Source organism: Hemiscyllium ocellatum, chromosome 15 (genome assembly GCF_020745735.1).
Source record: "Hemiscyllium ocellatum isolate sHemOce1 chromosome 15, sHemOce1.pat.X.cur, whole genome shotgun sequence".
In the NCBI taxonomy this organism is placed as follows: Eukaryota; Metazoa; Chordata; class Chondrichthyes; order Orectolobiformes; family Hemiscylliidae; genus Hemiscyllium; species Hemiscyllium ocellatum.
Genome location: NC_083415.1, coordinates 58,876,994 through 58,888,219, shown reverse-complemented (window position 1 = coordinate 58,888,219; position 11,226 = coordinate 58,876,994). Strand labels below are relative to the sequence as shown.

The 11,226-nt window shown below is 42.9% G+C and overlaps 1 protein-coding gene across 1 annotated transcript in view; it reads left to right on the top strand.

Annotated features, from left to right (window-relative positions):
* Positions 1 to 982: 982 nt before the first annotated feature.
* The window catches only part of rbck1 (RanBP-type and C3HC4-type zinc finger containing 1), a 51,850-nt gene continuing 41,606 nt past the window's right edge, over positions 983 to 11,226 (top strand). Inside the window, exons 1-4 of the mRNA XM_060836523.1 lie at positions 983 to 1,075; positions 3,529 to 3,618; positions 7,583 to 7,727; positions 11,096 to 11,189. Coding sequence (XP_060692506.1) covers positions 3,561 to 3,618; positions 7,583 to 7,727; positions 11,096 to 11,189 — 297 coding nt within the window. The 5' untranslated portion in view covers positions 983 to 1,075; positions 3,529 to 3,560. The remainder of the gene's footprint in view (positions 1,076 to 3,528; positions 3,619 to 7,582; positions 7,728 to 11,095; positions 11,190 to 11,226) is intronic.

The following is an 11,226-nucleotide window of genomic DNA, read 5'->3' as shown; positions in this document are numbered from 1 at the left end:
TCGTTGAACAGAGAGACCTAGGGATTCAGATGCATAGCTCTTTAAAAGTTGTGTCAAGGATGCGAGAGTGGTTAAGAAGGCATTTAGCATGCTTGTCTTCATTGCTCAGATCATTGAGTATAGGAGTTGGGACATCATGTTGGGGTTGTACAGGACATTGGTGAGCCACTTTTGGAGTACTATGTAGAGTTCTGTAGATAAGGTGAATAGCAAAGGATTTTTTTCCCCTGGAGTAGGGGAGCTCAAAGCTAGGGGCCATTTTTTAAGGTGAGAGGAGAAAGATTTAAAAGGGACCTGAGGGGCAATGTTTTCACACAGAGGGTCTTTTGTATCTGGAATGAACTGCCAGAGGACGTTGTAGATGCAAGTACAGTTACAACATTTGAAGGACATTGGGACAGGTACATGGATAGGAAGGGTTTAGAGGGATATGGACTAAATGCTGGCAAGTGGGATTAGTTTAGTTTTGGGAAACTTGGCCAGCATGGATGAGTTGGACCAAAAGATCTGTTTCCATGCTGTATGACTGTACAATTCAACGTAAACATTACGGACAATTTTATCCTAGCCTATTTGGCCTGAATCCTATGGGATTGGGTATTAAATGCCCATTTTACAACTTGTCCAAAATTACACTTTGTTGCTTTCAATGAGGAGTAAACCAGCTGGGGGATAAAAATGACATTGCACCAAATGGTGGTAATTTGAGATTTTAACTTAATTAAAATTCAAATAATGGTACTCAAATCATTCATTATTAATAATATTAATAAATGAAAATACAACCCATTAAAGTATATTGATTTAGGAATAGTTTTAGTCAAGGGAGTTCATCTGCTAAAACATGTTGAATGACTTCATACCTTTATTTTTAATCAGGCATGTCTGTGACCTACTATAAACCTCAATCTTTTGCAACAAACAACCTCTTACTTCCTGTCACTGAGTTGTTTCACTTTTTCTTTCATATGTGAATGATTATGCCTGCTTGTTTTTGACAGCGTATCACTCCCTAATTCCTAATATAAGATGTATTGTCAATCCTTCAGTGCCCTCGAAAAATAAACAGTGTGAGGTATGTGTTCAAGTCTTCTTTAAGTTTCTTAGTGATAAATTTTCTGTTTCTGAGACCTGTTCTATGCTTTAACGTGTGGAGAGGGAGGGAAGTAGGAAAAAATAACAAATGGTTTTCGGCTCCTGGAGTTTTCAGGGTTTTTAAGGCATGACATAACATGTTCAAAACACATTTTAGGTAATTAAATAATTTGTTCTGCTTCGATAGTGGCACTATTTGTTGTGAAAAATGTAAACCGTAAAGTATAGATTTGTTATTAGAAAGTAAAGGTCGGTCAATTTGCAGCCTAGAGTCCTCACATCTCTTAAACCTATTATATTAATTCTCCAGCCACCAGTGTTTATTAATTGAAATGCCTTTATTATTTATCAACAGTTTTTATTATTTCTGCTTCAGTTCAGAAACTGTGTATAGAAGATCATCACTTTAGGTGTTATCTTCAATGTTTGGATCCTGTTGTGAAGTCTGGCCTGATTCCCCACTGTAGGGATTCTATGATTCTAATCCTGCATTCAGTTAGGACATGGCTGCTTTGCTCCTCACCTCCAGTTGCTCACCGTTACTCAATATCCCATGCCCTTTAATGCAACATTTAGCCCAGGAAACATCACTGATTTTGAAAGACAAAAAAACATTGGAGCGTAAATCAGCCAGTCAGTGTTTTTGACTGGCAGCATGGTGGCTCAGTGGTTAGCCAGGGGCCCAGGTTCGATTCCACCATCGGATGATTGTCTGTGAGTGGTTTGCACATTCTCCCCGTGTCTGAGTGGGTTTCCTCTGAGTGCTCGGGTTTCCTCCCACAGTCCAAAGATGTGCATGATAGGTGGATTGGCCATACTAAATTGCCCAGCGTGTCCAGGGATGTGCAGGCTAGATGAATTCACCATGGGAAATACAGGGTTATAGGATAGGGGATTGAGTCTGGGTGGGATCCTCTTTAGAGGGTCGGTGTGGACTCGATGGGCTGAATGGTCTGATTCCGCACCATAGGGATTCTATGATTCTAATAATCCAGCATTCAGTTCGGTCATGGCTGCTTTGAACCTCAACTCCAGTTGCTCGCTCTTACTCAATATCCCTTGCCTCTTAATGCAACAAAACTCCATGGACCTTAATCTTGAATACTGAAATTCTCACCCAGCATCCACAAACAACTTTGTTTTAACTCACTCATGAGAAGTGGATGTTGTTGGCTGGGCCAGCATTTTTTTTGCCCCTGAGAAGGTGGTGGTGAGCTGCCTTCTTGAACTGCTGCAGTCCACTTGCAGGGAGCGAGTTATAGGATTTTTATCCAGTGACAGTAAATGAACAGTGATGTATTTCCAAGTCAGGATGGTGAATGACTTGGAGGAAGTGGTGTATATGTTGGCCTTTTCCTTCGAGATGGAAGTGGTTGTGCATTTTGAAGGTCCTGTTTAAGGATCTTTAGTGAATTTCTGCAGCGTCATCTACTAGATAATACACACAGCTGCTACTGAGTGTCAGTGGGGGAGAGAGTGGATGTTTGTGTTTGCAATCAAATGGATTGCTTTGTCCAGGATGGTATTAAGTTTCTTGAGTGTTGATGGAATTGCACGCATCCAGGCAAGTCGGGAGTATTCCATCACATCCCTCACTTGTGCCTCCTGGATGGTGGACAGGCGCTGAGGAGTCAGGAGGTGAGTACTTGCTGCAGTATTCCTAGCCTCTAGTTGGCTCATGTAGCTACTGTATTTATATGGCTAGTTCAGTTTCTGGTCAGTGGTAACTCCCAGAGGTTGATAGGTTGGGATTAAGTGATGGTAATGGCAACATGGGACAGTGGTTAGATTCCATCTTATTGGAGATGATCATAATCTGGCATTTGTCTGGCTCAAATGCTATTTGCCACTTTTCAGCCCAAGCCCTGGACATTGTTTAGATCTTGCTGCATTTGGAATGGTGCTATATGTTGTGCAATCAATGGCAAATATCCCCACTTCAGACCTTAGGTTGGAGGGAAGGTCATTGATGAAGCAATTGAAGATGGTTAGGCCTAGGATATTACCCTGAGGAACTCCTGCAGAGATATCCTGGAGCTGAGATGACTGTCCTCCAATGACTACCACCAGCTTCCTATATGCCAGGCATGACTTCAACCAGCAGGAAATTGTCTGCTTCCCATTAATTCTAATTTTGCTGTAGGTCCTTGATATCGTACACAATCAAGTGTTGCCTTGATAGCAAGTCACTCACTACAATTGACAATTCCACAAATACCAATGACTTGAATAAACTGTAATTTATTTGATGTTGTTGTGGAGGACCTATGGTAATATCCACCTGAACCTGTTTTAATGTGCACCATGAAGCACAGTTGTTGAAATGCTAGTGTAATCTTCAGTGGAAAGAAAACACATATACGCACCCTAATAGAAGCTCCAGTTTCTACCTTTGATTTACCGTTAATGTATTTTCTTTCCATTTATCCTGAGAGACCTGTCCACACTATTACAGAGGTGGAAAGATGGCAGCATCGAGTAGGATGACGTCAAAAAATCTAAACATGGACCTGCCGGAAAAAGGTCAGTTTCTCAATATCAATATCTTTCATTGACAGTGATATGCATTTTGCAAATTGCATTAAGAGCACTGACCTTCAATTACGTAGACTTTGTCACACAGAAGCAGGCCATACACCCAGCTGGGTCTAAACAAGCTTCCTCCCAGCCTCTTCATCTGATATCGTGTGTATTCCCTTCTGTTCCTATCGCTCTCATGTGTTTGTCTTGCTTCCCCGTAATTATGTCCATGCAATTCAATGAGATTGTGAACTCCACATTCTCAATGCGTTCTGAGGAAGCCATTCTGAATTCCTTTTTGAATGACACCTGCTACTATAAGAGTCAAGAAGTCATGCTCTCAACCTGCCAACTTTCTTCAGCAATGAAAGATGTGCGATATGGATCGCGTGAGTGTGTCAGTCACCATGGTGTTTTTCAGTTTCCCGAAGCAGGTTTGTAAAGTGTGTGGATCTCACCTGAAGCGAGAGCTTCCATTAAAACAACTTGAATTTCGTTTGGACTTCTCAAAGCAATGAAGTACATTTTGATGTTTGTAATGCACACAGAAAGGTGAGATAAACAGTAACAAACACAGAACATGTTGGAAAACTCAGCCATGGAGAGACAGAGTTAACATTTTGAGTCCAGCATGTCACTTCTTCAGAACTTCAGTGTTCTGAAACTTGAACCTCTAACTCTGTTTCTCTCTCCGCTGATGCTACCAGACTGCTAGGTTCTCCAGCGTTCTGTGTTTGTTTCAGATTTCCAGCATCCACAGGATTTTGCTTTATTCAAGTGATATAAACAGCAACGTGATCATTTATTTTGGTGTTGTTGATTGATGGCTGAATGTTGGCCTGGGAAATAATGGCAATGTATCTTTTGCTCTGGCTCAGAGGGTAAACTGGGCTTCGGTATAATGTCTGAGCTGAAAGGTAACACTTCCAACCGTGGTGTGATTTTTAAAAGTTGCTATGGTTCTGCCAGACCATAAGGTTGCTGTCTCATTAGAGAGAGATGACTGGTGATGGTCATACCTCAGGGGAAGGTTGAGAAGGAGAGTCCTTCATGGTAGGAAGCTGGTATGGGAATTGAACCCATACTTTAGGCATCACCCAGCCTCAAAAACCAGCCATTCAGCTAACTGAGCTTATCGAATCTGACCTCAATGCACTGCAACAGTAACAAGCATGGATCAAAATCAGCAATTGTTAGATGTTGCCAGAAACTTAGGTATTGCTCTTTGATCTCTAAAGCATGATTTGACCCCTCAACCTCGGGACGGCACGGTGGCTAACTGGTTAGCACTGCTGCCTCACCAGGAACCCGGGTTCAATCCCAGCCTTGATGACTGTCTGTGTGGAGTTTACACGTTCTCCCAGTGTCTGCATGGGTTTCCTCCAAGTGCTCAAGTTTCCTCCCACAGTCCAAAGATGTGCAGGTCAGGTGAATTGGCCACGCTAAATTGCCCGTAGTGTCCAGGGATTTGTAGATTGGTGGATTAATCAGGGGTAAATGTAGAGTAATGGGGAATGGGCTTGGTTGGGATACTCTTTGGAGGGTCAGTGTGGATTTGTTGGGCAGAAGGGCCTGTTTCCACATTGTAGGGTTCTTATAAAAAAAAACTTCTGATTAATAACTGTTTGAACTTTCCTGGCCACCTTTGGAGGATCATAAATGTGCACTCCAGGGTCCCTTTGCTCCTGTACTCCCTTTAAGGTTGTAACATTGAGCCTGTATTGTCTCTCTGTGTTTCTTCTATCACAATGTATTACCTCGTACTTCTCTGCACTGAAATTCATTTACCAGATGTCTGCCCATTTGGTCATATATATGCACACATCTACTTCAATACTTAGGCTCCCTGTTTCCATCTCTCAAACATCTCTTGTCTACAGCCCACATCAGTTCATCTGCTACTGAAATCCTCACCAATATCAGTTCACGGTTCAACAAAAGCTCAATGTAAAGATTCTCATCTTTGTTTTTGAAACTATCTGTGGCTTTTTTGTTGTGTTTCTCTGTAATCTCCACCAGCCGACAACCCTCTAAGGTATCAATTCTAATCATTCTGACCATACTGCAATTCTGATCATCTGGAGCATATCTGACTTCCATTGCTCTGTTGTTGGTGCCTGTACGTTCAGCTGCCAAGTCCCTCGGCTCTGGAATCAACTCTCTAACCAGCTTCCCCACCTTCCTGCGCCCCACCCCCCCCAACAATGCCCTGCCTCCCATTCCCATTTAACTGCTCCTTAAAACCCCATCTCTTTGACGAGGCTTTTGCCCCATTATCTCCTGATGTGGTCCTGTGTCACATTTTGTTGGTGCTCCTGTGAAGCACCTTGAGATGTTTAAAGGTGCTATATGAATACAAGTTGTTGTTGCCTTTATTGAATTTAAATGGCCTTCCAACACTTACGGACATAAAGGATAGCGAGTTGATGAGATACTCGACTGTAGTAAGTGCACCATACTCGAAATGGAGGAATATTGCTCAGAGGAGAGGTATGCGGCTGAAGCCATTTGCTTTGCACAGATCAGGACAAGTGCCAGAATTCCAAACAATCACAACAATTGATACTACAGGAGAAATTGGTGCTGATTGGTTGGCAAATCAATTCTGCTTTGTCGAGGGTTGTCATGGAGAAAACAACAGGGAGGTATGGGTTCCCTGAATTCCTGTAAACTAAAGGAACATGTTCAAGTCTGGCGCCTTTTTGAATAACCCAGAAGCTTAGAAACCTACAGTCTTGGCCAATCAGAGCTGACTTATGTACTAGTTGATTTTTGTTCCTTCACAGAATGTGGCAAGACCAGCATTTATTTCCTGTCCCTAATTGCCCCTGAATGTGGTGATGAGCCATCTTGGACCTGCAGTCCATGTGGTCTAGGTATTCATCTGTCTCACTGCACTCTTTTCTCATGTAGTACAAATTCTTGTGATTGTTTGAAGTTTGGCTTTCTTGCACGTGTCCTGATGAGTGCACAATGAAAAGCTTCAGCAACACATTTCTATTGCAATGTCAAAGTCTGTCAGAGCATGTCCCAGGTGGTGTGCATTTTCATCGGTGCAAGAATCTGACAAATCACATTGGCCCAATTGGAAAACCCACGGGCCACTGACTCCAGTGCAATTAATGAGATAAAAAAAATGTCAGCACACCAGCACACACACACACACCATGGGTGCTGGTGAACAAATAAGCACTACCACGGTTAGGCGGTAGTGTGGGGGTGAAAAGAAGAAAAAAGAAGAAAAAAAAGAAAAAAAATATAAACAGGAGTGTGTCTCACACCTGTGCGCACACACCATGGCAAAAAAATTTTTTTTTTAAATAAATAAAAAATATGTCAGTGCTGTAATGGGTATGACATCCAATCTTACTCACAAGGTGAAGACTGAAGTGTCCCTCAATGTTTTTTGGACATTCAAATATTTGACATAGTGACCTGCTTATTATATTTATTTCAAAATATCAGTGCCTGATCGCAATCAATAATGAAAGCTTCAGCAATGACAAAAGCAAAATACCACAAAGTCTAGAATTGTGAGCCACAACAAATCAGATTTATATAGTACCTTTAAAACAGGATTAAGCATCCCATGATGCCTCACAGGAACATTAGCCAGAAATACTGCTCAGTGAGTCCGCCATCACCTGCTGAGAAAAGACATAAAGTTGCTGTTTCGGTACAATGACATTTAACAATGCTGGAAGATATTCAATGTTTAACAAATTTTAAGTGAATACAGAGGCAAGGAAATGGGGTAAGGAGGGGCAAGGAGGAAAGAGAAAACAGAGAAGGTCTATGTGGGACAAAGAGCAGGATCGATTAAATGCCGAAAAGGGCTAATAGAGCAAAGGGGTTTGGAGTTGGGACAAGCAAAGACTGGACAATGATAGCTCCCTACTGCCTTGTCTGGCCTTTCCCACTCTGTCTTAACAATTCGGGTGGCCTCTGTCGTTTCTTATTCCAACAGTGGAAGCGGTTGCACAGAAACTGAGCAGGGCGATTGAACTGGGAGACAAGGAAACAGCAAGTCAGTGCGCTGAGATCCTGGCAGAGAAACGTATCCCTGTTACTGTCCAAATCAAGGAGGCTGTCTTTCCTCAACATGAAATCAAGTAAGTTGATTCAACAATACTTCTCAGAATATTTCCTATATTCCTGAAGAAATATGGAGGACAATTCAGAGAAGGTACTAGGCTGACCTTTTTTTTTAATTCATGTGTGGGACTTGGGCGTTGCTGGTTGGCTGGTCCAGCATTGATAGCCCATCCCTAGTTGCCCTTGCGAAGGTGGTGGTGAGCTGCCTTCTTGAATCGCTGCAGTCCACTTGCTGTGGGTTAACCCACAATTCTGGTGGGGAGGGAATTCCAGAGTTTTGACCCAATGACTGTGAAGGAACAGTGGTGTATTTCAGGACGCTGAGTGGCTTGGAGGGCAATTTGCAGGTGGTGGTGTCCCCAAGTACCTGCTGCCCTTCTCCTTTGAGATGGAAGAGGTTGTGGATTTGGAAGGTACTGTCTAAGGATCTTTGATGAATTCCTGCAGTACATCTTGTAGATAATACACACTGCTGCTACTGCACTCCAGTGGTAGAGGGATTGAATGTTAGTCAGTGTGGTGTCAGTAAAGCAGATTGCTTTGTCCTGGATGATGTCAAGCTTCTTGAGTGTTGCTGGAGCTGCATCCATCCAGGCAAGGGGGGAGTATTCCATCACACTCCTGACTTATGTTTTGTAGATGGTGGATAGACATTCGAGTGTCAGTTCTGACTCCTTGCCAGAATTATTCAACTAATACCACTCCTCTCTCATAGACCTGGAATTGATTTTCCTTTCAAGTATCTGTCTAGTCCTTTCTTGCAAGTTGCTATTCAACCTGCTCCCACTGTGCCCTAAGTCAGTGCATTCCGAATCCTGCAGCGTAAAACAATACTTCCAACAATATTTCTTCATGTTGCCATTTGGTTCTTTTGCCAGTTGCCTTAATTGTGTGCTCCCCTGGTCTCACCAGCTTATGGAGATAAGAGTAAATAAGGGCAATTTTGTGACCTTCCCAGTCAGACCTTTGGTGAGCGGAATGCTTAATAAATCACGATTAAGCAATTATAAAATGGAGTTGGACATGTATTGCAAGATGACTATGGAGGAACTGGTGGACAAAATAAAGGCAGGTGGGACTGCGCAGTTCTGCTCTTTTTAAAGGGTTATTCAGGGCACAATGAGTCAAATGGCCCCCATCTATGTTAGAAGTATCTCTGATTCTCTTATTCAGAGATTTATTGCGCCATCAATGAATTGCTCAGCAGCTCCTTTCTGGTCTCTCTGCCAGTTCAGTTTGTATTTAGATTGGCTGTATTTCTTCTGCTATAAGTAGGGAAGAGTTAACATAAGTAGGGAAGATGTGTTGGGTAGGCTAGAGGTTATTAAGGTGGACAAATCCCCAGGACCGGATGGGATCTATCCCAGGTTGCTGAGGGAGGTGAGAAAGGAAATAGCTGGGGCCCTGACAGATACCTTTGTAGCATCCTTAAACACAGGTGTGGTGCCGGAGGACTGGAAGGTTGCTCATTTTGTCCCCCTGTACAAGAAGGGTAGTAGGGATATTCTGGGTAACTATAGACCAGTGAGTCAGACATCAGTGGTGGGAAAGTTGCTGGAGAAGGTACTGAGGGATAAAATCTATTTATATTTGGAAAAGAATGGGCTTATCAGTGATCGGCAACATGGTTTTGTGTGGAGGAGATCATGCTTTACCAACTTAATAGAGTTCTTTGAGGAAGTGACCAAGTTGATAAATGAAGGAAGGGCTGTAGATGTCATATACACAGACTTTAGTAAGGCGTTTGATCAGGTTCCCTATGATAGTGAAGTCATATGGTGTGCAGGGTGTTCTAGCTAGGTGAATAAAGAACAGGTTGAGCAACAGGAGACAGAGAGTAGTAGTTGAAGGGAGTTTCTTGAAATGGAGAAAGGTGACCAGTGGTGTTCCACAGGGGTCAGTGCTGGGGCCACTGTTGTTTGTGATATACATAAATGATCTGGAAGAGGGCACTGTTGGTATGATCAGCAAGTTTGCAGATGACACGAAGATTGGTGGAGTAGCAGAAAGCATAGGAGACTGTCAAAAATGCAGGAGAATATAGATAGACGGGAGAGTTGGGAGGAGAAGTAGCAGATGGAGTTCAATCCAGGCAAATGTGAGATGATGCATTTTGGAAAGTCTAATTCTAGAGCGAATTATACAGTAAATGGAAGAGCCTTGGGAAAAGTTGATGGGCAGATCTGGGAGTTCAGGTCCATTGTACCCTGAAGGTGGCAGCACAGGTGGATAGAGTGATCAAGAAGGCATATGGTATGCTTGCCTTCATCAGAAGGTGTATTGAGTATAAGAGCTGGCAGGTCATGTTAAAATTGTACACGACATTGGTTCAGCCGCATTTAGAATACTATGTACAGTTCTGGTCGCCACATTACCAAAAGGATGTGGACACTTTGGAGAGGGTGCAGAGAAGGAAGGTGCTAGCTGTGAAGAGAGGTTGAGTAGGTTGGGTTTGTTTTCATTAGAAAAAAGGAGATTGAGGGGGACCTGATTGAGGTCTACAAAGTCACGAAGGGTATGGACAGGGTAGAAAGAGATGAGCTTTTTACCCAGGGTGAGGGATTCAATAATGAGAGGTCACGTTTTCAAGGTGAGAGGAGAAAGGTTTAAGGGGGATACACGCAGCAAGTACTTTACACAGAGGGTGGTAGGTGCCTGGAACACGTTGCTAGCAGAGATAGTAGAGGCAGGCACGGTAGATTCATATAAGGTGCATCTGGGCAGATGCATGAGCAGGTGGGAAGCAGAGGGATCCAGATGCTTAGGAATTAGGCGACAGGTTTAGATCAGCTCACGCTTGGAGGTCTGAAGGGCCCGTTCCTGGCCTGTACATTTTCTTGGTTCTTTGTTCCACAGATTCTGGACCATGTTGGGCTCTGAACAGTTCATCATCTTTCCTAGTCTAATGCCACACTCCAGTAGGGTGCAGTTTTAATGTCTCTACCTCTGGGCAAGGAGCCCAAGTTCAAGTCCCACCTGCTCCAGAGGTGTGTCATAGCACATCTGAGCATGTTAATCAAAAATATACACACCATACCTTCCATCATTCCTGGTTGAGCAAGTGCAAATATGTTTCCTTCAGTTTTCTACTGATTGTTCACTGTTCTGTTGTCTGACGATCTTTGACTGTGGCACAGGATTTTTATAAGGCTGAGGATAAAAGAAAGGGATTTAGAACTGGACGACTGCAACCTTCACTAACTCCTGTTTACAACCCATGCGGGCTATTAATAACTTTTCAAATATTTCTTGTCAACTTGCCCTGAACTTTACAATGCCCCTCACCCTTGTGTTGATATCTCTGCTGTTTATATATAGAGCAAGCCTGGTGAATAACAGCAGTCTATTTTTGTAAGATAACAAATCCTCGCTGCTTACATTGCAGGTTAAAAGTTGGGGTTGAAGACTCACAGTCACATGGTACATCCATCACGATGAAAGTGTTCCCGTACATGACCATTGCAACACTGAAGACAAAGGTAAAATGAGAAGCGGGTTACAATGGAATATAGTGGG